Source organism: Motacilla alba, chromosome 28 (genome assembly GCF_015832195.1).
Source record: "Motacilla alba alba isolate MOTALB_02 chromosome 28, Motacilla_alba_V1.0_pri, whole genome shotgun sequence".
NCBI classification, from domain to species: Eukaryota; Metazoa; Chordata; class Aves; order Passeriformes; family Motacillidae; genus Motacilla; species Motacilla alba.
The window spans coordinates 4,116,773-4,144,703 of NC_052043.1; the positions used below are offsets into that span (position 1 = coordinate 4,116,773).

A 27,931-nucleotide genomic window follows, 5' to 3' on the forward strand; every position below is an offset into this window, starting at 1 on the left:
CCCCATCACCCTTCCTTGACAGCATGAGGTTGTGCCAGGGCTTGCCATGGAGCTCAGGGAAAGGTTCTTCCCCCCGAGGCTGCTGGGCACTGCCCAGGCTCCCCAGGGAATGCTCCCGGCCCCAAGGCTGCCAGAGCTCCAGGAGCGTTTGGACAGCGCTGCCAGGGGGGCTCAGGCTGGGGTTGTTGGGGTGCCTGTGCAGGGACAGGGGCTGGGCTGATCATCCCTGAGGGTCCCTCCCAGCTCAGGATATTCCAGGATTCTGTGCTTTAGTATCTCCACTTGCCCTGCTGCAGGAAGGGGTCCGTGACTCCTAAATCCCCTGGGGAGGGAGAGCAGGAAGGTGTTGCATCAGCCTCAAAATCTCTCTCTAAGCAGTTGGAGGAGGGGAGGGGTTCCCTGGACTGTGTGGGCGTGTTTTGGGGGTGCGGGGCATTGCTGTCCTGAGGGGACACTCCTGTTCTGCAGAAGCAGAAGGTGCTGGGTGCACAATGGAACAAGGCTGTTCCTTTTCTCCCTTCATGTTTGCTGCTCAAACCTTGCATTTTTCAGCCTCAGCAAGTGCTGAGCAGAAAAGCTCATGAAAAGAGCCAGCAGTGCCGTTTTTGGGGTTTTGTTTTTGTTTGTTTGTTTTGGGGTTTTTTTGGGGTTTTTTTTTGGTTTTTCTTGTGTGAGTGTGCTTTTTGCTCATCGGTTCATGGTGCATCCCTTCCCCCCTGCTCACACATGCAGACCTGCCACTAGGCAAAAAGGGAGTTTGATCTCAATCTTCTTCCCTGCCTTGAGAAGAGGGAGTGATCATAGGCAGGGTGGGATAAGCCACCTAAGTTCCATTTTCAGCACTACTGGAGATGTTTGCAGAGCCCCCCTCCTGCCCTGCAAGGGGGAGGGGACGCAGGGAAGCCCTGCAGTAGTGCAGAGGAAGGTGAGCTGCAATCTTTGGGGTTTGTTATTATTTTCTAGCCCAACTTCCTGAGGAAACAAAGCTCATCTGATGGTGGGGCTGCTGGGCCACCCCAAACACCTTGGGAGCCCCTGGGGTGAGCAGCAGCCTCAGGGCACATCTGAGGGGGCCAGGGGGCCATGTGCAGGCAGGTGAGGGCAGGTGTGTGCAGGCAGCTGGGATGAACACTAAACACTGTTTACACCTTTGTTTAAATCCGTGTATAAAACATCTACACCCTGCGCATGCATATATATGATCCCAAATTTGTGCTCTTTATGAATGGCAGTTGGTTCCTTAACTGCTCTCTTTGCATCTCTACCACATTTAACTGTTTTTTGTTGGGTTTTTTCTCCTCCCCAGCATTTGTGAAAACAAAGCTGGGCAGACGGTTCTGTACAAAGGAATGTTTCTGACCACAGCCAGACATCAGCTATGTCAGGGCATGAAACGCTGCCTTTCTGTAGGCTCTTGTGCCATTACATTGTTTAATCTTCAAAGCATTAAACTTTTGAGTTATTCAGACATTACAAAGCTAAAAATAATAAAAATTCAAATGACTTGGTGGTGAAAGTATCTTGAGTAGAAAAAGGATATTAAAATGTTAATTCACTAAGCGTTTTCCCACCAGTTGTTTTATTGGCTGGAACTCCATTTGTGTGCAGAAGAATTAGTTTTCTTTTCTGCTGCACGCAGGTGCATGTAAATTATTAAATAGCAGCCTCTGAAACTCTCCCAACTTTTATTAAAAATATTTATACAGGTTAGGTGACGAGGTGTGTTTTTGAGGAAGCTCCTGGCAGGAGAGGCTCAGTTGTGATAATGAAACTGTAGTGATAGAGCAAACAAGTCCCCAGAGCGACCAATTCTGTGAAATATATTAATTTTTTAAATCATGAGTAACTGTATTTGCCCTTGGAGCAGCTTCCTCTCCCCAGGCCCCAGGGCTGTGTCAGGTCCTGGTGCTGCTGGAGCCCCCAAAGCAGAAGGGTGGGAGCTGCTCCACGAGGCTGGGGGCTCATCCATGAGCCAGCCACAGGCAGCCCTTGTCCTGCCCAGGCACCGCACGTGGCTGGAGCTGTGGGATGGGACCAGGCTCCTGTGGGAGCTGGGATAGTGAGGGATAAAACAGCTTTGCTGTCATTATCCTGCTGGCTTTTTATCAATGGAGTTGGCCTTTCCCCAGGGCTCACCTGTAGCCAGGGTGGGCAATTTTGGGATGAAACTGTTGGTTTGGCCCACGGCAGGGCTGCTCCTCGGCTGGTTTCCAGCTGCCCCTGCAGCAGCAGGGTTGTACACGTGGGGGGTGTGTGAGAGCAGGGCTGTGCCTCCCTCCTGCCCCTCCTGAGCGGTGGAGCGGGGACACAAGGAAAGGTTTTTGCATCAATAACGGGCTGCCTTCCCCCTCCCCCAGTGTGACCTCTTTGCAGCAGCACGGTAAAACCAACATACTGAAATCTCTTTTCTCTTCCCTTCTCTCTCATCTCCTTGTTTTTCTAGATGTTTCCCTTGCCAGTGGCTAATGGAAAAAACAGACCCACGACCCTTGCGAGCACTCAGTTTGGAGGATCAGGTACTGTCATCTTATTTTTCCTTTATACCAGAATGTTTCTTGCAATAAATTTGTGTTTGGTTCCAGAGACACCATAGGGGAGGGGGTTCTGTATTTTTGTGATTTTTTTTTGTATTTTTCTGCTGCTGTTTCTTTGGATGGTTTCCTTGTTGCTCCATGTGTCTCTGGGTGGCCAAAGCTGCTCTTGCTGAGCCGTCTCCCATTAAGATGTTGTTGCCTGAGCTGGAGGTTGTTGTCCCACTGCTCCAGGAGCCTGGGAGCAGACAGGGCTGCTCCCTAAGCTGCTTAGATGTGTCTGCACTGCCCTGGAAGACTTTTGCTGTTCCCCTCTGAAGACAGGTGGTGGTGACTCATTCCTGGTGCACTCTGGGGGTCTGCTCCATGCAGCCCCTCCAGCAGCTTACTGCTCTTGGGTGGGATCTCAGCATTCCCAAAGGTATCTTGCAAAGCCCTCCAGGGTGCCAAGAGGGGACCAGGGATGCCAACATCCAAGGGCTTTGGGAGCAGGGCAGTGGGGAGGAGTGGGCTGGAGAAGTGGCTGCAGTTGGAGGCTGAAAATGTGCTGCTTGGTTTGAGGCTCGGGGAGGATTCCTGGACGGTGCTGGGCCAGGGTTTTAATGCCCAGGGGAGCTGCTCTGTGCAGGGCTCACACAGCCCCTGGCATGAGGGAAGTTCAGCTGATCTGCCCTTCTTGCTGAATACTTTGTGGATGGTTAAAACTCGACCTTCCCTGCCCTGGGCTGGCTCCAGCTGTGCAGGGGAACTCCTGCCTGTGGTGTGGCACCGTGAGCATCCCAGAGAGTGGGCTGGGATTTCTGGAGAGCAGCTTTGATGCCCCAGTGGGGAACTGGGGAACCTGCAGCAGCAGGGTGGGAGCTCTGCCCTGCCTTGCCCTGCCCTGCTCCTGCCCTTCTGGAGCAGGCAAATGTGATGCTCTCCAATTGAGCTGTTTAGCTGCATATCAAGATGGTTTTGAGCAAACACTTTGGCAGGGAGGGAAGCTGTTGAGTGGGTGCTGGAGGAAATTGGAGGGGAGAAAACTCTCGGGTTAGCCCAGATGGAAGCTGATCTCTCTTCAGCGAGTGTTCCTTGTGTGTCTTCTGCTGTTAAAATAATCCACAAAAGACGTGCTGCACACTGTGGGGAGTAGAGCAGTGCAGGAGCTCCCATTAACCCGTTTCCTGCTCTGAGCCTGTCTTGGCTGCCAGCTCCATGGTGCTGGCCAGGAGCAGAGCTTGGAGCGGGGCCCTGTGGCACAGCCAGACCCCCCTCCAGCCCAAACGACACCAAATCTTTGATTCTCCCCCACCCCTTCTTTTCTTTCGGGTGAGTGAAAGGTAATGTTGACACCACCCTTCCTCTGGGCTGCTGCTCTCTGGGCCTGACTGGGAGCAGTTCATAAAAACAGAGCACTGATGTTATACAACTGCACTGAGGGACGTTGCACAATCCCTGCTGTCCCAGCCTCGGACACAGCAGAGGCTCCCTCATCCTGCTGTGGGCATCCTGCCTTGGGAATGCAGCTCAGGGCTGGGTGTAGGGCAAGAGCTTTGCTCCAGCAGCAGATTTATCCCTTGGTCAGCCATCCTTGGCCTCACTGGAGTTCAGTTCACTGGAGTTTCATCTAAGTGTCAGCTTTGGGATTTCTTCCTGTTCCTGCATCTTTGGCTTTTTGCTGGTGGGTGAATAACTGCAGGAAGACATCCGCGAGTTGTGCCATGCAGAAGGCTGTGCCCTGCCTGTTAGAAGGATCCAAGGTGTCTAAACAAGGCCCTAGAAAATGGCACGAGGTTGTTCTCAGAGATTGTTCATTTGTTGGTTTAGCTTTTTTCACAGATGCAGTCAGGTACTAGTTAGAATTGCAGAATCATGGAAGGCTTTGGGCTGGAAGGGACCTTAAAGCTCATCTTTTTCCACCTCCTGCCAGGGGCAAGGACACCTTCCACTAAACCAGGCTGCTCCAAGCCCCTTCCAACCTGGCCTTGGTCATCCCCCAAGGTAGTTCATCCCCCAAGACACAGGCAGTCATACAGCTCAAATTTGATTTGAAGTGGAGTCATCATTAACCTTGATGTGGTCAGAGGGTGGAGAGCAGATGCTCCTTGGATTTGGGGATCTGGACTTGCAGGGGGAGCAGAGCGCCTCACAGCCACACCATAACCTGGACCTGGAGGTGATCACTCTAAATCTTGCCATGCAGGAAGGCCTGGGCTTCTTTAATGTGCCACATGTGTTCCAAGCACTTCTCAGTCAGGGGCCTGGACCAGCAGTGAAGGCAGTGCAGCATTTCCCCTCTGCCTGCAAAGGAGAAGCAAATACTGATTTGTCTGAGTCTTAGCTTGGTGCTGCGCACCGCAGCGCCAGGATCTCTTTATTTGGGCTTGTTGTGGTAACCTCAAGATAACAAACTGATGTTGTCTCATGTGCCAAGAAATATTGGTGTTTTATCCTTCCACCAGGATGGGAGCCAGTCCCTGGGTTGGTGTAATTGGGTTGGACATGGGAATTCATGATCTCCCTCTTCCCATCTGCTTGTGGAAGTGCTGGGGCAGTGTGCAGCTTTTATTCCTTTTCCCCTGCAGAGGAGCTGTTATCTCCAGGCTCTTTCCTCCCCAGGGAAGTGAGGAGGGAAGGAGGGAAGGGAGCAAAGCACTGACTGATCTGTCCTGGCCAAAATGAGATTTTTGCTTCCAAAGCCCAGCTGGTAAATAAAGGAACAGAAGCATTTGAAGCAGGCAATCCCAGTGACAAAATTGTGCCAAATTCAAATCCTTTTTAAATTCAAAATTTCTTTACCAGAAGTGTTGTTAACCATTGGCTGCCCAGAGCAGGGATGGAATCACCATCCCTGGAAGCGTTCAGAACAGATGTTGATGTGGCACTTGAGGACAGGCTTTAGTGGTGAACATGTGCTGGGCTGACAGTTGTACTTGAACATCCTAAAGTTTTTCCAACCTTAAGAATTCCATGTTTCTAATAACTGCCCTGGCCAAGCTCCTAGTGGCCCCTTTACCAAGGGAACCCCTTTTTCTCCCTGAGGCCAGAAAAATTCAAAGTGGTCATGCAAACCCTCCAGCTTCAAGATCCCTTTGCTTTCCCATTTGCCTCCTGCTTTTATTTTAAGCCCTGCCACCGTTTCCCTCATTTCTGTCCTCAAATGCTCCGGGGAGGAACTGGTTTCGCTCCCCCGCCGCACGGACAATTCAGCACCTCCGCTTTGCCTTTTCTTGGCAAGGAGAGACCCAACAATTGCCACAAGGATGGAGCTGACGTCACCCAGCCCGTGGCTGCAGCATTTATAGCACATATAGGTCACCGCGGGAAGTTGGTCTTCCTGGGGCTGGGAGCTGCAACCAGTGTTTTCCAGCATGGGCTGTTTTCTGCTGGGGTTTTATTTTAGCCAGGGTGCTCAGCCCATGCCTGTTGTCCTGCTCCTCAAAGGGGTTCACCTTCCCCTCCCCAAAATGTGTTTGTTACTTGCAGTAGCAAAACATCTCAAAGCGTGTCCCCCGTCGTATCATAGTTCATAAATGACTAATCTGAGCTGCAGCAAGCTCCCTCCCAGTGCTTCATCGAGCCCTGCCTCAAGCAGGAAACCACTGGGGCTGAATTTCACATGGAAATGACCATTTTAATTGACATCGAGGCAGTGGGAGTGGCTGGAGGCAGCAGAGTTGTGCTGTGGCCTCGTGGCTGCTGAGTTTTCGGCAGGGTTGGTGCGTGCCGGCTGCACCTTTGCTCCAGCAAAGGGGTTTGGGCCCTGCAGAGCAGGGAAATAAACCCTGCTAAACAAGGCATGTGGTTGTTTGTGAGGTAAAACATCTCCTGGAGCAGCACACGAGCAGCACTTCCACCTGTGGGTAGTGTGGAGGGTGTGCAACCATCTCCCTTCCCATCCCAAATGTTATGGGGTGCCAGGACTGGGTCCTGGTGGGACGGGAGCCGTGGGGTCTCCTGACAAATGATTCTGCTCTCAACAAGAAAAACCCCTGCTAATCTTTTTTTTCTTTTCCTCGCCTTTTAAATAAGCGAATTCAGCGTTGATGCCTTTTTCTTCATGCTTTGTGCCAAAGTGGGTTGGGCTCTTTGCTTGGGCTCTCAGGTGGGTTTGGGAGGGAGAGTCCCCTCCTGGCCCATGCTGTGATTCCCCCCCCAGATTCGTTGGGTGCATCCTTGCTTGTGAGCTGAGGCTCCTTTGAGGGAATTGCTTTGATCGGGGGAAGTTCATCAAATCCATTTGAAGCTGATGGAGCAGGGAGTTTTTCAAAGACTTACAAGCCGGTGCATGTAACAAATTTTAAGTTATAGTCTGGTGAACAAAGCAAATGGATTCTCCCTGGAGGGAGGCGAGCCCGGATCCCCTTTGAAAGTCTCTTTAAACAACGCACAAACTTGGATACCTGTGGCAACAGCACCGAGAGTCATAAATTCTCTGAAAGCTGGGGTTGTCTCTTTAATTGATGCTATGGGGGAGCTGTTTGAAGGTTTAATTATTTCGGGTGTGCAGGCAGCCCTGCGTTGGGAAGCGCCGAGTGGGATGGGCAGGGTCTGGTACAGCAGGATGGTGCTGGGCTCCCCTCTGCTCCTGGAGCTGGGTGGTTCGCTGGGACACCACGGCAGGCAGGGCTGGGAAGAGCCAAGCACAGCGCTTCTGTCACTGTGCTGTCAGCAGTCGAGTCCCAGGCTGCAGAAACCCATTTGCAACTGTTTTCCATAGTGAGGAAAGCAGGAGCTTTTATTAGCAAGGCTGTATCACGTTTTCCTACTAACTGCCTCGAGTTCCCACATGTTTTGCTTATGCTGAAGTGGGAGTGCTGGGCTCCGCTTGCTATTTTGATGGATGATGAAAGGCAGACATGAGGTGTGCAATATGGGACTTGATATTTAGAGCTGGCACTTCCCGTTCAAGTTTGGGATCCAGGCTGCGTGTTTTTGTGGCGTGCCCGTGCAAACTGTCACCAAAACACACCAAACACAAAGCCACCACAACAGAAAAAGGCAAGGCAGGGAAATTCACTTTGCTGTTGGTGTCACCATTTGTTTCAAAGTAAATGTTATTGTTTAGCCATTATCAACTTAAATCAAAGGAGAGTGGGGGCTGCTCACCTGCAGAGGAGAAGGCTCCAGGGAGAGCTCAGAGCCCCTGGCAGGGCCTGAAGGGGCTCCAGGAGAGCTGCAGAGGGACTGGGGACAAGGCCTGCAGGAACAGCACCCAGGGAATGGCTCCCAGTGCCAGAGGGCAGGGCTGGATGGGATTTGGGCAGGAATTGTTCCCTGGCAGGGTGGGCAGGCCCTGGCACAGGGTGCCCAGAGCAGCTGGGGCTGCCCCTGGATCCCTCCAGGGCCAGGGCTTGGAGCAGCCAGGAACAATGGAAGGTGAACCTGGTCACAACAAGTGTTTGGAAGGAGAGGAGCTTTAAGGTAACCTGAAAACCATTCTGTGATTCCATGGAAAATCCTTGTCATGGCCAGGTCCAGCTTGCAAAGCCATGCAGACTCATTCCTCCAAGTACAGTCCCTGCCACCCCCTGCTCTCCACAGCGCTGGAGCCTTTCTGTTGCTGCTGCTGGCAGGGCCCACTCCCAGGATGCAGGAGGATGCTCCAGCTATGGCAGGGACACACCTGTGTGCTGCAGTCCCCACCCTGCTGCTAACAAAGCCTGGGCACTCAGTGAGTTCATCTCCTCTGTGCCAGTTGGGCTTTCTGCTTTGGTTTGTCCTTGGGAAGCTCCTGTTCTCCTCCCTCTCCCCTTTCTGCTCCCTGTTTTTCCCGTGGGGCACATCCCATTTACCAGGAAAGCAAGGTCTGGAGGAACAGAGCTGGAGGGCCCAAAAGCTGGGGGCAGGGAGGGCAGGTCAGGAGGAAACAGCATGTTTGGGGCTAGAAATGGCAGGGGAAGGTCTTCACACCTGTGTGCCTTAATCCAGCGTCACACCCCATCTGTGATCCTCCTGTCCTGGAGTGCATTTTCCTGCTCCCAGGGATTCCCCACCTGCACAGAGGCTTCTCCTGTGCCTTTGCAGTGATGTTGAAACACAATCGCAGAAGAATTTGGACCCATCTCATTCCATCTCCTGCCATGGGCAGGGACACCTTCCACTATCCCAGGTTGCTCCAGGCCTTGTCCAGCCTGGCTTGGAATATGAAGGGTTCTCTCTTTCTTGCAATTAATTGCTTCCCCTTGAATTTTAATTTCACTGCTGGGAGTGAGGATGTCCTGTCCTGCCAGAGGACAGCTGGTACACATGAGGAGTGAGTCTGGGAAGAGCAGGGACAGGGTGACAGTGCTTTGGGGATGCTCTGGCAGCAGCTCGGGGCTCCTCTAGCAGCTGGGAACAGGAAAATGTAACCTAGTCCCTTCTCTGTGTGTGCTTAACTTGAGGGGTGAAGGGTGCGTGTTTTCAAGGGAAGGTTTTAGGAGGTTCTTTGGGGTTTCTTTTGTTCATCTCCCACCTGGAGAAGAATCCTCCTGGCTGGATTTAAGATCTTTAACTGGGAAATAGTACAGAGAATGCTAGGGGTGCCAGAGCCAAAGCTGTACTGATATAAGTGACAGCTTTTGTTTAGAAACTGCCAATTTGCCACAGCTCTTGTTTAAACTCAGTTTTAACTTTGCCAGAATTGCTGAGGCAGTGCGGGGCTCTCTTCCCAGCAGAGCTCTTTCCTCCCATGGATGAGGCAGTTCCAGGCAGTGAGGCTCGAGGGGCTCTGATGGGATCAATGTGTCTCGTGTAAAAATCTGAGGGGCTGACGGGAAGCTGGGCCTGGTGTGCACCTTCTAAAAGAACTGGTACAAGCTCCAGCACTGCCCTGTGTTTAATGAGAGGAGCTGGTGGACAGCAATTAGTAAGAAAAGAGAGTAAGTTCAGCTTAGATACTGGGAAGAAATTCTGCCCTGTGAGGGTGGGCAGGCACACAGGGTGCCCAGAGCAGCTGGGGCTGCCCCTGCATCCCTGGCAGTGCCCAAGGCCAGGCTGGACAGGGCTTGGAGCAGCCTGGGACAGTGGAAGGTGTCCCTGCCATGGCAGGGGTGGCACTGGATGGGCTTTAAGGTCTCTTCTAATCCAAACCGTTCTGGGATTCTGTGAATTCTCTCTGTCCCTGCCCTGTTCCCCAGGGCTCTCATCTCCATTCTGAGCTCTTACATTGTCTCTGGGGGACAGGGCTCTGGGATTTGGTGCAGCTCTGCCCGAGCTCACCTCTAATCCTGCCCCAAGCCGGGGCTGCCTGAGCAGCACATGTTGGCTCAGCCTTGCAGCTCCAGGCCTCCGTGCTCATTGTGCCTTTTCCAAAGGGGAGAGATGGCTTTGGAAGGGACCCAGCAGGTCTGGCAAGTGTTGCTGCTGGACCTGGCTGCTGCTAATTTGCAATTCCTCATGCCCTGTGGGGTGCCCTGCTGCAGCACGTGTCCCACGTGTGACCAGCTCCTCAGCCTGGTGCATCTCCATTATTAATGGTTGTGTGCAGTGACACTCAAATTGCAATTATTAGCAGTATTTTTAATTAGGGACAACAAATGGGTGTCTTAAGGGGGTGGATTTAGTGCAGAGTGCTATTTTGTTACTCTGGAGGGCCTCATCTCTCACCTGGCCCTACATTCCCCAATGCACACAACTGAAAGACCCTGTAAATACCTGGTTCCTGACTCTTGTCTCTGTTGTCTTGGTGGCCTAGAGAGGATCCTCTTCACTCCTGCCCAGCCTGTGCTCCCTGCTCTGGGTGCAGGATTCACCCAGGGCCATTTCCATCATGGGAAGGGAGGGAGCCCGGGGAGAGGCTGTGGTGGATGTAGGGACAATAGAGCTGTCTCTGAGATGTCAAAACGTTTACCCACATCAAGTGGAGAGGAGACCACTGAGATGCTGCAAGGGCTGGAGCCCCTCTGCTCTGGAGCCAGGCTGGCAGAGCTGGGGCTGCTCACCTGCAGAGGAGAAGGCTCCAGGGAGAGCTCAGAGCCCCTGGCAGGGCCTGAAGGGGCTCCAGGAGAGCTGCAGAGGGACTGGGGACAAGGCCTGCAGGGACAGCACCCAGGGAATGGCTCCCAGTGCCAGAGGGCAGGGCTGGATGGGATCTTGGGAATTAGGAATTGTTCCCTGGCAGGGTGGGCAGGCCCTGGCACAGGGTGCCCAGAGCAGCTGGGGCTGCCCCTGGATCCCTGGCAGTGCCCAAGGCCAGGCTGGACAGGGCTTGGAGCAGCCTGGGACAGTGGAAGGTGTCCCTGCCATGGCAGGGGGTGGCAATGAGCTTTAAGGTTCCTCCAGCTCTAATCACTCTATGGTTCTGTCTGCCTGTTGGATTCCCATCTGTCTGGGCTGCGATATCCTGCCCTCTCCCAGCACCTCCAACAGCTGGGAGTGGGGGCACTGAATTGCCCACCAGTTCCTGTGTGGCCAGGACGAGGGACCTGGGCAGTGCCAGGGACAGGTGCTGTGGTTTCCCTGGCACATCCCAAGCCCAGCTGGATCCATGCAGCAGCCTCAATCTGATCAGCCTGGGAAGGCAGGATGGCAGTGATCCTCTGGGTGCCCCTTCTCCCCAGGGGAGGCACAGGGCCAGGGGCTGAGCTCTGCTCTGGGACAGGGACAGGAGGCCAGCAAGGGCTGCAGCTGTGCCAGGGCTTGCCATGGAGCTCAGGGAAAGGTTCTTCCCCCCGAGGCTGCTGGGCACTGCCCAGGCTCCCCAGGGAATGCTCCCGGCCCCAAGGCTGCCAGAGCTCCAGGAGCGTTTGGACAGCGCTGCCAGGGGGGCTCAGGCTGGGGTTGTTGGGGTGCCTGTGCAGGGACACGGGCTGCACTCATGGACCAGTGGGTCCCTTCCAGCTCAGGATGTTCCAGGACTCTGTGATTTCCAGCTAGTGGGCAGCTCCCAGACCCTCGAAGGCCTGGGATGATAAGTTGGCCTTGCTGCAGGTGCCTGGCACTGCTGGGGAGGGATTGCATTTTAGGAAATCCAAGCTCTTTCAGAGGCTGCTCCCTGGCCCTGTGCTTGGACAGTCAGTGCCTGGTCCCCTCCGAGCAGAACCCATCCTGTGCACACTTTAGAGCCCCCTGTGCCGGGAGGTCCCCAAATACCTGGCAAGCTTTGATTAGCACATTAGCTTAAACAAATTGAGTTTTACTTCCACTGAGGGAAGAGGTGCTGCACTCCTTCAGTGGTGACTTAGAGTTTAATTAATTTTGTTGCCAAATGAGGCATGAAATACAGTTTGAAATACATTGTGGTGCTGAATGTGTAATTGTACAGGGGCCTGGGAGCACGGCTGAGGATCGGGGATCACCTGAGGCAATCCAGGCTCGGCGCTCTCAGGGCCCCAGAATGGGGCTGTGTGACAGCAGAGAGCCCATGTGGGGGACAGACAGGGGACAGAACCCCCATAATGCTCCCCAGTGGGGGCTAGGCCAACCCCCCCATCACAGCAATGCAGTGCCCACAGATGTCATTGTGCCCGCAGGTGTGGCACTGTTTGTGGTTTTTCTGCCAGAGAATCCAACTCCTGGGCAGGATTCAAACTGGTGGCAGTGCGTTCCCCAGGAGCAGCTACTGTGGCCATTCTGTCTTTGCCATCCAAACAGGGATTTGCCTCGGGTTGGGGGAGGATGGAGGATGAGGATTTTGCCAATGGGTTGCAGAGATCCTCATCTGCCTGGCCCTGTCTTGCAGGGTGAAAGTACATCTGAACAAAGTCAGAAAGGGAAAATTTGAGCTGTGAGAGAAGATTTCTTGGTTCAGCTTTTGAGAGTTCCTGCAGTGGCTGTCTGGATGCTCTTCTCCCTACCCTGATTAATATTTCTGGAGGGAAGTTGCCTCCAGTGCCTCACTCCCCCAGTAAAGAAGGGAAAGAGACAGTCCAGGACATCTGCCCTCATTTTTTAATCCTGAATTTTTCAATTAACTCGCCAGGTAGGCCCAGCTCCAAAGCCAGCAGGGAGAAAAATCTAAAAAACACTGTCCATCTGCCTGTGAAACCTGGGAAGCACATCCCCACCTCCAAAGTGACCTCAGGCAATGTCTTCCTCTAAATTTAGCTGGGGATTGCGTCAGGAGTAAGAAGGAGGTGAAGTTAATGTGGCATAAGCTTTTTCTAGCAGGGGAGTTTGCCTGGTTAGACAGGGACTGAAAATAAACAAATGAGCTTTGTATCAGAGCCTCTGGGGCCAGGGCTGGGAGGGAGGGCAGCCTCCAGCACATAGGGACATGAGGAGGTGGCTTTTTTGGGACCAAGCAGGGCAAGGGACAGTTATCCATAAGCCTTGACTTGTCCTAGCTGGGAATAACCTTCCAGGAGAGTGGGTGACGTCCTGTCTGTGGGCACTGGCTGTGGCCAGCAATGTCTGGGGTCACCCCTGGTGGTGGCACTTGCCTCTCCTGGGGTGCATTTGGTGGTGGCTTGCTGGGCACTGCTCGAAGCAGAGCTGTTCCTCCCCTTCTCAGGGAGTTCTGAAGCATCTTCTGCCCATCATTCCTTCATCCCTGGCCCCTCGGGTAAGGAGTTGGTAATATTTTCCCCCTCCAAAAGCCCTCCCAGGTGCATGTAGCATCCAGGGCCACCCCTGGGGACAACCTGACCTGGAAGAAGCCAAAGTCCTTCCGGACAAACCTTGGGGTCACTGGTGTTGCCAACACTCTCTCTTACCTTTCAGTCTCATCTCTCCCAAGCTGGGGGGACAAATCTCACTTTTGACAAGTGACAAAACCCATCCTGGTGGTGGTGAGTGCGTGACCTTCCCTGAGAGCGGGGGTGGCCTGGGCCCCTTCTGCTTTCTGGGACATTTTATTCTGCAGTGATGTGGTCTCCCTTGCAAAGGCTCCTCCTGCCCTGTTAACATTGTTACACAAAGCAGCAGTTTGCCATCTAATTAGGAAAAATACGCACTAACCTCTACCATATGTTGCTCTCCTCCTCGGATTTGCATTTGAAAGTCCAGCTGAATTTCAATGGGAAACTGGATTTTATCCAAATGATGAATGGCCCAAAAAGCTGTGGGAAGGTGGATGTGCCTCCCCATCACATATGGTTGGTTGGGTTTTTTTTCCCTTTTTGAAAAAAAAAAATTAAAGCAGGGTTCCTTCATTTCTTGTCTCATGGTTCAAAGTGTTCACACCTTCCATCCCAAGCTGGATTTGTCTGGCTGGGTGGTCATTGCAAGGCCTGTGAGGTGCTGGAGCTCCAGCCCCACAAGGGAGAGGGATTAGATTTACTCTCAGCAACTTGTCTTTGGTGGCAGCTCCGCTCCTGGCTGTGTCCTGGGCTGAGCCCCCAGCGTGGGCAGCAGGGGAGGGGGGATTCTGCCCCTGTGCTCAGGTGAGAGCCCACCTGCAGAGCTGCCCCAGCCCTGGGGAACAGCAGCAGGAGGACGTGGAGCTGCTGGAGCCAGGCCAGAGGAGGCCCCGGAGATGCTGCAAGGGCTGGAGCCCCTCTGCTCTGGAGCCAGGCTGGCAGAGCTGGGGCTGCTCACCTGCAGAGGAGAAGGCTCCAGGCAGAGCTCAGAGCCCCTGGCAGGGCCTGAAGGGGCTCCAGGAGAGCTGCAGAGGGACTGGGGACAAGGGATGGAGGGACAGGACCCAGGGAATGGCTCCCAGTGCCAGAGGGCAGGGCTGGATGGGATCTTGGGCAGGAATTGTTCCCTGGCAGGGTGGGCAGGCCCTGGCACAGGGTGCCCAGAGCAGCTGGGGCTGCCCCTGGATCCCTGGCAGTGCCCAAGGCCAGGCTGGACAGGGCTTGGAGCAGCCTGGAACAGTGGAAGGTTCTCCACCAAGGTCGGAGGTGGGACTGGATGGGCTTAGAGGTCCCTTTCATCACAAACCAGGTGGCATTCAGTACATTTTCCCAGCCCATCAGGTGGGTTTGAGCAGGAGCCCCTCACATTGCTCCTGCTGCTCCCTGAAAGGGCCCCGGCTGCAGCTCCCAGGATGGGGATTGAGGCTCTTTGGTTTTTCCCTTCAGCTGGAGCAGTGGCTGCTCCAAGCCCCTTCCCACACAGGAAGGTTTGGGCAGTGCTCCCCAGGTACCAGAGAACAGGAGCAGGGCTTTGCTGCTGCTTGGGCTGCTGAAGGCTTTGGGAGTCAGAGGATTGCTGAGCCAACTCTGCACATCCCCACAGTCCCTCTGAGCTGCCTGGACTTCCCACTTGGCTCGAGGCTGGATTTTTCCCCTTGACTGAGGTCTGTTTAAGCTGAGTTAAGCTCTGACAAACTCAGCATTACGTTGCTGAGCTGGGTGTGCTCACATGGTTCTTACTGACCTTTTACCTCACCTACCTGGCAAAAAAAGCTCTTAAAAATCACATCACATCCTGATTATTTCATATCCTCTGTGAATCTGTCGTCGGAGAGTGTCTTGGGCTGGCCATGGTGCTCGCAGGGGGAGCTGCTTGCTTTGGGTTTCTGACTTTTGTTCTCCTTTCTCTTCACTCCTTGGAGATCAATTCAATTTTTAAGACAGTTTTTGTTGGGGTTTTTTGTTGTGTTAATGCAGCTGAACTAATATGATTACATTTCCAGATTTGGGTAATGGAATAACAAGTCAGGAAGCTTCTTTTTTTTTTTTTTTTTTTTAAAGAAAGAAGAACTTATGTCACTTCCAAGTCTCCAGTTGGGAAGCTCTTTCCCTTTATCAGTTACTCAGAGAGGCTGGGGGCTCTCCATCCATAGAAATTTCCAAGGCCAGGTTGAACAGGGCACCCTGGAATAGTGGAAGGGGTGGAGTGAAATGGGCTTTGAGGTCTCTTTCCACCCAAACCATTCCTTGATTCCATGTTCTGCTCTTGACATGAGGGCTCCTGGGGGCTGTGGCCATGCAGGGACAGCCGTGGTCCTGGGTGCTTCCCTCTGTGCTCCGTGTCCTGGTCGGCCACAAGCACAGAGAAGTGACAAAGATGTTCTGGGTGCCCAAAAAGGTGCAAGTTCCCTTTGCTCTGAGAGCTGCCAGGCCAGAGGGGCAGTGTCTCTCCAGCAGGGCTGTGTTTGGGGCACAGGCCCTGGCACACCCCCCCTTCCTGGGGCAGTTCTGGCAGCATCTTGAGGCGTGTTGGCTTTGCTCATCTCTGTGCTTGCTCTCAGGTTCAGAGGAGGGATCTGGAAAACAGCTCAGCCAAAGCATCTCACAATGGCAACTTCCTTTCTAAAAAGAGAAGGATGTTGTGGAGTTGGTGGCTTCCCATTATTTTCCCCAATTTGAGCTTTCTTGCCACTGATCCCACAGTGTCAGAAGGACCCAAAGCTGTTGGAGAGTGCCCAAAGGAGGGACACGGAGCTGGGGAAGGGGCTGAGGAGCAGCTGAGGGCATTCGGCTCGTTCAGCTGGAGCACAGGAGACTGAGGGGAGGCTCCTCGGGGCTGCAGCTCCTCCCCAGGGCAGGCACAGGGCCAGGGGCTGAGCTCTGCTCTGGGACAGGGACAGGAGGCCAGCGAGGGCTGCAGCTGTGCCAGGGCTTGCCATGGAGCTGAGGGAAAGGTTCTTCCCCCCGAGGCTGCTGGGAATGCTCCCGGCCCCAAGGCTGCCAGAGCTCCAGGAGCGTTTGGACAGCGCTGCCAGGGGGGCTCAGGGTGGGGGTGTTGGGGTGCCTGTGCAGGGACAGGGGCTGGGCTGATCATCCCTGGGGGTCCCTTCCAGCTCAGGATATGCCGGGATTCTGTGAGTGTCAGGTTGTGTGTCCTGCTCTGCTCTGGGCTCAGCCTCGCTGCTGCTGGAGCTTGCTGTGGCTCAGGGTGTCACACATTGTGTCACCACCTTGTGTCACCGAGCTGCTCCGGCCCTCGGGATGAGGTCCTGGCTGATGGAGCAGAGCGGGAATGGGGCCGTGGTGTTTTCCCTTTTTGGGAATGCTGTAAGAAGGTAGTGACTCACTTTCCATGGAGCTGATAGTTACCCTGCTCCTGTCTTGGATTTGTGTTGTGTAGCCAGCAGGATTATTTATAACTTAGCCAGCATCCCGAGTCTATTGTTTCTGCAAAGAGCAGGAATGACTAGATGACTTCCTGAGATTTTTTTTTTGCCACCCCCTCATTTTTTATTTTTTTAAAAATCTACTTTTCCTTCCAAGTATTATATTTGCCAGTTGGATGCTTTCCCCCCACATCTTCCCCTCCTGATTGTGCATTTGTGCTGCTGACAATCCCACTACCGGTGTTGCTTTAACTCTAAAATCTCTCCCAGGAAAGGCTGGCGGCTGTGCCGCGGGAGGGCTGGGGCACCTTCCCATGGCATGAGAGGCTCTCTGGCCTCGGAGGTGCTGGGCACTGAGGCAGGAGGCTCTGGCTGTGCCATTATTGGCAGGGCTGTCACCCTGTGGATGCTTTGGGATGGGAGGTGCGTGCCAGGAGCAGGGTTGGGATTGCACCATCGAGCTCTGGGTCAGCCTTGTTGTCTCTGCCTCTGTGAGGGGTCCCTTGGGCAATCCAAAGGTATCCCCTGAGCCCAGGGATGTGCAGAGCAAAAGCCATCTCCATGCTGGCACAGCCAGCCTTGGGGATGTGGCACTGGTGGGTGTGGAAGGAGCGGGTCCTGGGCCCCTGTCCTTAGGTGTGTGGCTGCTCTCCCAGGGACAGTGGTCCCATCTGGGCAGTGTTTGCCCCAAACCCTGGAGCTGTCCTGGTTCTTGTCCCCCTTCTCTTTGCCCACCCACGTGCTGTTGGTATCATGAAGCCCAGCAGCCATCACCACTTTAATTAATTAATTAAGCACTTCCATGGAAATCAGTGGGGAGTGAAGGTGCAGGATGGAGAGAAAGGGCAGGGTGGGTTTGGCCAGCTGAGCCATTCTGAACCTCTGGGGGTCCTGCATGTTGAACTTCCTTGGGGAGCATCCCCCGTGCCCCGAGGCTGCCATCCACAGCTTCTCCTCACCCAGACAGCTCCACTTTGCACCTTCTTGCTTGACCTTCACGCCTGAGACGCCTGATTTGGGTTTGGTGGAATCCAATTCCCTTTTGGCCAAGTGTGGGGCCTCAGTGGTGCCCGTCCCAGCTGTGCTCCCTTCACTGTCTGCAGCCTGGCAGTGATGTAAGGAGCAGCCTCTGAGGTTGGGGCTGCAGAAGCAACGGGGGGTGAAACAGCTGAAGGGGAAGGAGCCTGGGCTGCCTTGTGGGCAGCAGAGCCCCTGCTCAGGTCCTCTCGGTTTCCATCAGTTCAGAACTCAGAACTTGGGGTTTGTTGAATGTTAAGCTGCTGTTTCTGGCCGAGGTGCCTTGAAATCTCTGCCCGGCCTCTCCCCGTGGGTCACCAAGAGCTGCCTCGTGTCCCCTCCAGCTCTGGCTCCTTCCCAAGCTGCAGGGGAACCCTGGAAGAGGCTGGCAGTTCTGGTGACCCCCCTTTGCAGGGCTCGTGGTACTGAGGTGTTGCTTCCCTGCACTGACTTTCCAGGAACTGCCTGGCTCCGCAGGGAAGCGTGAGGTTGATCCAAGTGGAGTTCTGTCATGCTGGAAGCACCACTTGGATCTGAGCAGCTTGGAGTGGAAGATGAGTCCTGAATTCTGTCCTGTGGGGTTTTTGCATGCTCTTCACTAAATTCCAGACTGGTTTGGGACAAAAGGGACCTCAAAGCTCATGCAGTGCCACCTCCTCCCATGGGCAGGGACACCTTCCACTACCCCAGGTTCCTCCAAGCCCTGTCCAGCCTGGCCTGGGACACTTCAGGGATCCAGGGGCAGCCCCAGCTGCTCTGGGCACCCTGTGCCAGGGCCTGCCCACCCTGCCAGGGGAGAATTTCTTCCCAAAATCACATCTAACCCTGCCCTGCAGCAGTGGGAAGCCATTCCTCCTTGTCCTGTCACTCCATGCCTTCTTCATGGCCGGTTCTGCTCTTCCAGGTTTCCTGTGGTGCAGAGCACCATGTGTAGGTCAGAAACTGGAGGAGTGTCTGTCCCCTGAGACCCTGGGCTTGAGGGAGAGACCCTCTGAGAAGGGTCTGGGAATTGAGGCATCCCAGGGAAGTGATGTCTGGAATCATGAGTTCACAGCAAACTTCTGGGCTTCTCTTTGGTTGCTGTTTTAGTCACCACCGGAGGTTCCCTAGGCCTGGCACTTCACCTGCTTCCCGAGGGAGCTGCTCCCAGCACCCTTACAGCCCGAGCGAAGCAGTTTGTGCATCCCAGAGGGTGCCTGTGCTGGGCTGCTCCTGCTGCTGCTTGTCTTCATTCCTGTGATGTTTTCCAGCTGCCAGGGCACCTTGTGCTGGCTCCTTCCCATCCCAGACACTCAGTGATTTGGGGTTTCTCCCAGAGCTGGAGCTTACAGGCGCTGAGTGATGTCCCAAGTAAAGTGCTGCTACAGTTCCATCCCCTCTGGCTCACTGCAGTTTCCCTGCAGCACTGGGCAAAGCACTGGGTGGCACTGAATTCCCAATTCCTGCTGGCCCTCAGGTTCATTAAATTGAAATTCATGGGAAATAAAGCTGGGTGAAAAGATGGGGAGGTCCCTACAGCCCCCACGGGCAGCAGGAGCTGAGAGCCAGGCAGGAGCATGTCCCCCAGCTCCCTGCCCTGCCCAGCCCTCCTGGGTCAGCTCAGAAATAGAGAAGAGCCCTTCTCCCCCAGCTTGCTTTGTATTTTTAAAATCATTGTGGTTTTTTGTTCTGTATTCTTTAAATAATTTTCTAAAAAGTTGAAACTATAGAACTGTTTTTTTTTTTTCTTCTTTTTTTTTTTTTTTTTTTTTTTAACCCAAAAAAGAAAACTGAAAGATGAGTGAGACGTTGTGGTTTGGAGCACCAGTTGTAAATAAATTTTTGGGTGCTCCATCATGCCAGGCTTTCCCACCTGGAGAGTGAGTGCTTCTCCCAGGAGCTGTGTTTGTCCATGCAGCTCTTCCAGGGATAATCTGTGCCACTGTACTTCGTGGCAATAAAAAGCTGAGCTGGCTCAGCTCTGGGCTCTGCTGCCTCCCTTAGCTCTGCCCTCATTTTTGGGCAAGTCTCTCTATCTGTACAATAGCAGAAAGAGTTTTGTTCCCTGGAGAGGCTTTGAGGTTTAACATTTACAAAATGCTTTGAGATCTGCAGATAAAGGAAAGCCAAACAATAACCAGTGCCCAGGGTTGTGCCAGAGGAGTCCCTGGATCACCGTGGCAGAGCAGTGCAGGATTGGGTGGAGGTGGCTTTTGTGAGAGGGCAAAAACTGCTCCAGCTGCAGCACTGGTGCTGACCTGGCCTTTAAAGGGCTCCTGGCAAGGAAATAACAAGAAGAGAACATCATGGGGTCACAGAGTGCTTTGGGCTGGAAGAGACCTTAGGGATCATCCAGTGCCACCCCTGCCATGGCAGGGACACCTTCCACTGTCCCAGGCTGCTCCAAGCCCTGTCCAGCCTGGCCTTGGGCACTGCCAGGGATGCAGGGGCAGCCCCAGCTGCTCTGGGCACCCTGTGCCAGGGCCTGCCCACCCTCATTTGTGGATCAGAGCATGACTGAAGTCCTTGGGTGATTTTTTTTCCAGGGCTCCCTAGGAGCAATCCTGCTCTAGAAGAGATGCTGTCCATTTGCTCTTTGCTCTCCAGGCAGCGCTTCATAAACTCCCTGGTAAACCTGATCCACGCCATAAACTTCATTAACTTTCCTTTCCCTGCCTCTGCCTGTCCCAGCAGTGAACTCTCTGCAGTCCCCAGACAAAGGCAGGCAGTGGTGGGCAGGACAGGACAGAAGCCCCGGGAGCTGCTCCTCCCTCCCGGGGCTGGGCTGGAGCGCTCGGCGCAGGGACCGGCTCCTCACGGCCGCAGCTCGGGACATGGCAGCCCAGAACGAGCTGTCCAGGGGTACGTGCTCCTGCCACACAGCTGGCAGGATGTTTGGGTAAAGGGTGGAAGGATGGAGTGGGAAGGGTGGTTTGTAGTGTGTTGGCTGGGAGTTGAACTCTAGAGGGATTGGGTGGCAGGTGGGCTGTGGAGGGGCAGGCTGGAATTGTGCAGGGATCTTCTTCCTCATGTTCTGAGTACGTTTTGGTGCTGTTGGGCAGGAACTGAGAGCCTTAAAGCTTCTTGAGGACACCCAACCCTTTTTGGGAGCGGGAACAGCTCGGCTTTGTCTGCTGCCTGCCCATTGTGTGTGTCTAAGTCCCCTAAACCTGTTACAGCTGTGACCAGGGCAGGGCTGCAGGAGGAGAGGGGTCTGTAGGTTGGGGACACAGCACCAAGTTCAGGTGGCAGCTGAGGGTGTCCTGTGTAGGGTCGCCCATGGCCCCCACACTGTGAGTTAATTGCTGTATTGTTAATTGCTGTGGTGACACGGCCTGGGTGTGGGGTTTCCTTGCCTTACAAGGGGCTCGTGGGATGGTTTTTATTTCAGGTGGTTTTAGATATGAATCAAAGAAGGCACAGCTCCCTGGAGGTGGTCAGGCTTTGATTGGAGCTTTTTGTGTGTGGAGTTGTAACTTAAGAGGAACCACTTAGTCTGAATCACTGCTGCATGAGGTGCCTGCTTTGAACAGAGGTGGGGTACAGGGACACCTTGGGAAAGCTGCACCTCTGAGTTTAAATAAACATGGGCGTGTGTGTAGGTCAGACAGCATCCTGGGCGCAGGCTGGGCACTCTCTGGCATGCCAAGGAGCAGCTGAGGCTTTGGGATGCTGTAAGATCAGGGGGAATTGCAGGGTGGACAGAGCTGTGTAAGCCCAGGAGCAGATTCCCATGGGCCCCCTAGCATAGTGGAAGGTGTCCCTACCCATGGCAGGATGTGCAATAAGATAAGCTTTAAGGTCCTTTCCAACCCACCAGTTGTGGGACTCTGAGGGAGTTCAAGCTCTGTGCCCAAGGTGAGCAGAGGTTGGTGTGTGCTCCTCGCCCTGACCACAGCAGTGTGGGCAGGAGCTGGATGAACAAGCCCAGAGTGTGGTGGATCCCGGGCACCAGAGAGATTGATAACAGCTTGTTTTCCCTTGATTCTGTCGAGAGTTGAGGGCTCTGGTGGGAGCAGCCAGGGCAATTTATTCCCTCCAGCCTGGCCCTGCTCCCTGTGCCATGGTGGCACAGTGCCGGTGCTCTGAGAGGCAAAGGTGTGGGGCTGTGGTTTTGCAAACCAGCTGCCAGCTGAGATCTTCCTCTTCCCGTCTATCCTGGCCTGCCCCATCTTGGGGGCTTCTAGGGCACGTTGTGCTCCAAATGGGGAACCGATTTTCTTTGGGTTTCCTGCTGCCTTACGTGTTCAGCAGACCCTGGAAAGTCCAGCAAGCCCAGAACTCGCTCAAGAGAAGTGCAGGGTGGGAAGGCCCCTTTCCTGAGCCACTCAGGAGCCTGGTGCAGTGAGCATCTGGAGGGAGCTTTGTCAGGGGCCAGCATAGCCCTGGGTGTCCCCAGAGCAGAGGTGGAGCTGCCAGCAGAGCTCACATGCTGGAGGCAGTCCAGGCATTTGGGGATGACTTTGGTCTTTGTTTTCCTTGCAGCACTAGCCTGAGAATGGTGTGCGTTTTTTTCTCATTCTCATTTTTATACATATAATTTTTAATTTTTTTTTTGTTTCAAACTTGCATTTGCAAAATGCAGCCACTTTCCTTCAAAACAGCAGCTTCTTATCCACAGTGGTGAGCTCAGCTCTCACCATCCCAGCAAACGGCAGCTCCAGGTTTTTAGCTGCTGCAGCTCTATTTGTTCATGTAGGAAAACATTTATTTGATAGTTAAAAGAAAGCAATCTTTGAGCAAATATCAGAGGAGCTTGTTAATGGTCAATTTTCCTAGACAGTTGTATTAGGATTCCTGATAAGGAGTGTTAGTGCTTGGCTTGACAAAAGCACCAGAAATCGAAGCCTCATGTAGAAGAGACACAGACAAGATAATCTAATGGGTCTCTTTTTGTCTTCAGCTTGTTCTGAGCAGCAGGGAGCCCTGGAGGGGCTGGGATGGGCTGTGAGGCCAGGCTGATGCTGCTGTGGGTTTGCCACACTGGCTGTGGAGCAGGGAAGGGAATCTGCCTCCCCCCTTCCCGGAGTCACCTATCCACAGCCCAGACAATGGTCAGTGTAACGTGAGAGATGTCAATAAAAATCATAAAATCTGCTTTCCTGACATCTCCGGGGCTTCCAAGGGGCTGGGCAGTGAGGTTTTTTCAGGCCTTTTTTTATTGCCCAGCACAAGGGATGAGACCAAGGAGCACCAGCTCCTGCCAGCCGCTGTTGAGTGATGCCAAAGCTGCACACAGGAAATGGTTTGAAATGTGCAGGGAGGAGAACGGTGCTGGTTAGTCCTGGGAAAGAGGAGGATCCGTGCTACTCATTGAGTGCCATCTACTGGCACCTCCCCCGTGCCACCGTTTGCCCAGGGGCAGTCGGTGCCCAGCCTGCAGGGATGGTGAGGGTGGGCTCCCTTTGCTCCCCCAGCCGTGCAGTCGGTGCCCAGCCTGCAGGGGTGGTGAGGGTGGGCTCCCTTTGCTCCCCCAGCCGTGCAGTCGGTGCCCAGCCTGCAGGGATGGTGAGGGTGGGCTCCCTTTGCTCCCCCAGCCGTGCAGTCGGTGCCCAGCCTGCAGGGATGGTGAGGGTGGGCTCCCTTTGCTCCCCCAGCCGTGCACTGCCCGCCTCTCGCAGGGCAGGAGGAGCCTGGCAGCACCTGCCGAGGGTGGGATGTGCCAGCCAGAGCTGGTGCCACCACGATCCATCACACCCGGGCTGGATCCAGGCTGCCCTTGGCTCTGTCCTGTCCTCTCCCTGGGGCTGCCCCAAGCCCTTCTCTGCGTCCCAGGTGACACACTGACATTTATAAAACCTTCCTCCCCACCAGCTCCCGTAATCCCTGCCTAGGCACTGCTTGGAAATGTGCGTTGGAGCTGGATTTAGGGACAAGGGGATGAGGGCACGAGGGGCTGGAGCAACTTTTTGTTGTCCCCTGAGCAGTGTGTGGCAGACAAGGTCTGGAGGGCTGATTGGCAGCCTGAACCCACAGTGCCATGCAGCAGTGACTCCTGCCAAGGTCACGGGGGCTGATGGCCCTGCCCCATAACACACCGTAAGCCTTGGGAGCCTTAGAGCTGATGGGTTGGGATTTGTCTTCAGGCAAACTCTTCCTGTGACTTGTCCTTCTGGCTTTAGGGCTACAAGGGGAATTTAGGGCATGGGGTACGGTTATACAAAGATGTGGATCCTTTCAGGGCAAGGGACAACTGAACATCTTGAAGTATTTATGTTTAAAGAGGGGAAAGAAGAGTTGTGGTTCATGGAAATGGTGCTTTGTCGAAGCAAGTGGATTGAATTCAGTCCTTTTTAATGCAATTTAAATAATCAATGGTCTATTCAATTACAGAAATATTTGGCAGAGCTCTAAATAGGTCACATCTGTCTTTAAATTGTTCTTCAGGTAAATACCTCACTGTGTGGTGTCACATGGACCAAATTCTGTAAGAGCTGCTGTCTGGGAGGGAGAGCTCCTTGGCTGTACATGCAGTTATCCCCAAAACTCTGCACCTGGTGTGCTCTGACCCATGGATTTGCTTTAGGGATTCCTTAAGAAGCCTGGCTTGTATATTTTGGGTATATCCAGCTCCTGAAGTTTGCAGCCCTGGGGTTGCTGGCTGTAACTGGACGTGGCCAGGGGCTTTGTTGGCAGCTTCTGCGTTGCTCTCGGGGGCCAGAATGGAATCCTGAGCCCGCTGTGCCCCAGGAACACTCACCTTGGGAAAGGGGAAAACAAAAACACCGACTTTTGTTGTGGTGACCAGAGCCTCGAGGTTACTCTCGAGCAGGAGCCGGGGCTGAGGGAGGGAGGCAGGTGGTGCTGAGAACGCTTTGTTTGGGAAAGTTTTCCTCATTGTGTCCAGCAATTCTTCTGAGATGATCCTTCCTGTGGGCTGAATCATCGTCTGGGCCAGTGCTGGCTCTCGGGCCACGGCCGCATCCTGCGCTCCAAGGGCATCCACAGGGGCCCAGCACCCCGCAGGATCACAGGATCACAGCCCCTGCTTGGAATAACCACCCCTGGCTGTCTCCCTCACCCCTTTGGGGTCTGTTTTCCCCGAGGAAGCTCACAGGGACTCGTGCATTAGTGCACAAGTCATTCCCCACCATCCCTCTCCCCGCTGAGAGGAGGCTCACAAACAAACTGCCAAGGCCACCCTGGTGGGGTGTACGTGTGTTTGGCCACTTCCCCGCATAATTTCCACATTATTTGGAAGCCATCCTTAATTTGTCTAATTTTTAACAGCCCCTGGCCTCCCTACCTGTGGGGCTGCAGCAGTGCAGGGCTGGGAGGGCTCACGTACACACGGCTGGCACTGCCTGCCTGTTTGATCTCAAATGCCTCTCTGGCAAACTTCTGGGGGTTTTTTTGGTCACTTGTAAGTAAACAAGCCTCTGTCCCCATTCGTCTTCTTGGTGAGTAATGGAAACCAAGTGGGAGAAGATTTCTGTTCCCCAGTGTTCCGGTTGCATCTCTGCGGCTGTAATTTGATTTTACATTGCAAATTAAACAATACTTGGAAAGATGCAAATCACAGCGGAAGCAGAGGTGGCTGCTGCTAAGTGGAGTGAGTGGGGGTGTTGCAGCTCCTCTGTGCATCGGTGGGGGTGTGCAAAACACCCCATGGCTGGAGGAACACCAGAGGTCACCGAGAGTGCCCCGGGGGACCCGGTGTGTTTCACTCCTTGCTGCCTTCAGGCTGCTGAGTTCTCTGTTCACTCAGCAGAATGAGTTTTGTCTCTTTGGACAGCAATCCACGTGTGAGTGTGGAGTGTCTGCCCTGCCGTGAGTGTGCAATAAATGACCTGGAAAAACCAGGATGTGGATTTACAATCAGCCTTCTCCTGAAGCTTTCTGTTTAATGGAATGTAACCCCTGGCTTTGGGAATTACCCCATATCTCCTGAATTTCAATTGTTTTGTGGTAGCAAATGGGTTGATGCTGTAGAATGTGTGTGAAGCAGAAATAAGGAAGGTTCTTCATAGGGCTGTGTGTGTGTTTATGGGAGAACGGATCAGGAGCAGCCCTGGGGAGAAGGGCTTGGGGTGTTGGTGGGTGAGAGGCTCAGCCTGCCCCGGCCATGGGCACTGACCCAGAAACCCCCCCTGTGCTGGGCTGAGCCCCCAGCGTGGGCAGCAGGGGAGGGGGGATTCTGCCCCTGTGCCCCTGTGCTCAGGTGAGAGCCCACCTGCAGAGCTGCCCCAGCCCTGGGGAACAGCAGCAGGAGGACGTGGAGCTGCTGGAGCCAGGCCAGAGGAGGCCCCGGAGATGCTGCAAGGGCTGGAGCCCCTCTGCTCTGGAGCCAGGCTGGCAGAGCTGGGGCTGCTCACCTGCAGAGGAGAAGGCTCCAGGAGAGCTCAGAGCCCCTGGCAGGGCCTGAAGGGGCTCCAGGAGAGCTGCAGAGGGACTGGGGACAAGGCCTGCAGGGACAGCACCCAGGGAATGGCTCCCAGTGCCAGAGGGCAGGGCTGGATGGGATCTTGGGCAGGAATTGTTCCCTGGCAGGGTGGGCAGGCCCTGGCACAGGGTGCCCAGAGCAGCTGGGGCTGCCCCTGGATCCCTGGCAGTGCCCAAGGCCAGGCTGGACAGGGCTTGGAGCAGCCTGGGACAGTGGAAGGTGTCCCTGCCATGGCTTGGTGGAATGGGATGAGCTTCAGCATCCCTTCCAACCCAAACCTCTCCATGATTCTGTAAAGACAGACACTGTGCTGTGTGACACCTTCCTGTACAGGGGGTACCACAGGTTTGGGTCCGGCCACGTCCTTGTGGAGGAGCTACTTCCAGAGCTTTGAGACATCCCTTTGTTCTCTCCCAGCTTCTGTGGTCCCTGTCACCCACCCTGTCACAGTGCAGTGGCACCACAGGGCTGGCCAGCCTGGCTGTGTCCCCACTGTCACCTCACCTTGGGTCTCTGTTTTGGTTGCACAGAGGGAGCAGAGCTGCCCCTCCAGAACACAAATGATCCGCGGGACAGTGAAGAGCGGCGTCTCCTCTGACACCTGTTGTGGGTCTGACTCAGCCCAGTGTTATTCTTGGTCTGTTTCCCTGCACTATTGTCCCTTGGACCCTCGTTGACATCCTGCTTCTTGCAGGGCTGTCAGGCTGGGATGGAGGCTGGGGATGAGGGACAAGGATAGGTTTGTCCTGAAGAGGCTGGGGACAAGGGACACGGTGGGTTCATCCCGCAGGCTGATGACCTTTATCAAGCCCTGACTGTGTTATCCTCCATCCCCTTCTCCTGCCGCTCCTTTGTGCTCATGTTTGGTCACTGCTGGCCTTTGTTTTTACAGCTGGGGGAAGTGTTTTGAGCTTTAAAGTTTATTTTCTTCCCTCTGGTTGTCGTCACAGGTTTGTTTTCTTTCTCCGTGTGGCATCTTGCTGGCTCTCCCAGGGGCTGGGAGAGGGACTGGCTGCTGCTCTCGGGGCTTTCCTGCTGGAGGGAGCAGGATCTTCCCTGCATTTGGGAGGCCCAAAAGCCTCACTGCCTTCACTTTTCTTACTGAATTTTTATCACAGAATCCCAGAATGGCTTTGGCTGGAAGGGACCTCAAAGCCCATCCCACTCCAGCCCCTGCCATGGCAGGGACACCTTCCACTGTCCCAGGCTGCTCCAAGCCCTGTCCAGCCTGGCCTCGGGCACTGCCAGGGATGCAGGGGCAGCCCCAGCTGCTCTGGGCACCCTGTGCCAGGGCCTGTCCACTCTCCTGGGAGAGAAGGGGCTCTGAGCTCTCCCTGGAGCCTTCTCCTCTGCAGGTGAGCAGCCCCAGCTCTGCCAGCCTGGCTCCAGAGCAGAGGGGCTCCAGCCCTTGCAGCATCTCCAGGGCCTCCTCTGGCCTGGCTCCAGCAGCTCCACGTCCTCCTGCTGCTGTTCCCCAGGGCTGGGGCAGCTCTGCAGGTGGGCTCTCACCTGAGCACAGGGGCACAGGGGCAGAATCCCCCCTCCCCTGCTGCCCACGCTGGGGGCTCAGCCCAGCACAGGGGGGGTTTCTGGGTCAGTGCCCATGGCCGGGGCAGGCTGGGCCTCTTACCCACCAGCACCCCAAGTCCTTCCCCCCAGGGCTGCTCCCATCCATCCATCATCCATCCATCCATCCATCCATCCATCCATCCATCCATCCATCCGTCCGTCCGTCCGTCCGTCCCCATTTTTTGAGTTTAGTAAATCCTGTCCAGTCTGACCCATTCTTCCACAATTCACTACTGGTGTGAACCTTGGCACCCTGGGTCAGGTCCTTGGCCATGTTCTCGGCACAGGGGATGGTGGCTGTGACCCAGTGCCACCATGGGCACCCTGTGCAGTCGTTTTTCAAGGCCTTGATGAGATTTCAGCTGGCCCGAGTCATTAATTTCCATAATGGTGACTTAAACTAAAGGCAAGCTTTTATTTTGATTACCATGAAATCACTCCATAAAATGCAGTGGGGACCTTTCTTTACATTTGCAAATATGATTTGTATCTACAGTGAAGTATTGCCAAATTTGCTGGTTGGGTTTCGTTGGTTTTTCCAAAACTTCCTCACCCCTGTGCTGGGCACTGGTTTGTACATTT

General features: G+C 54.4%; 1 protein-coding gene across 19 annotated transcripts in view; it reads left to right on the forward strand.

Annotated features, from left to right (window-relative positions):
- Positions 1-27,931, forward strand: part of TCF3 (transcription factor 3) — a 79,848-nt gene that overhangs the window by 7,021 nt on the left and 44,896 nt on the right. For 17 of the 19 annotated variants that reach the window (XM_038163692.1, XM_038163709.1, XM_038163694.1 and 14 more), the window contains exon 3: positions 2,444-2,516. In XM_038163692.1, coding sequence (XP_038019620.1) covers positions 2,444-2,516 — 73 coding nt within the window. Of the gene's footprint in view, positions 1-2,443; positions 2,517-19,882; positions 20,260-27,931 lie in introns of those variants that run through there. The other 2 variants (XM_038163707.1, XM_038163708.1) reach the window with 2 other exon arrangements.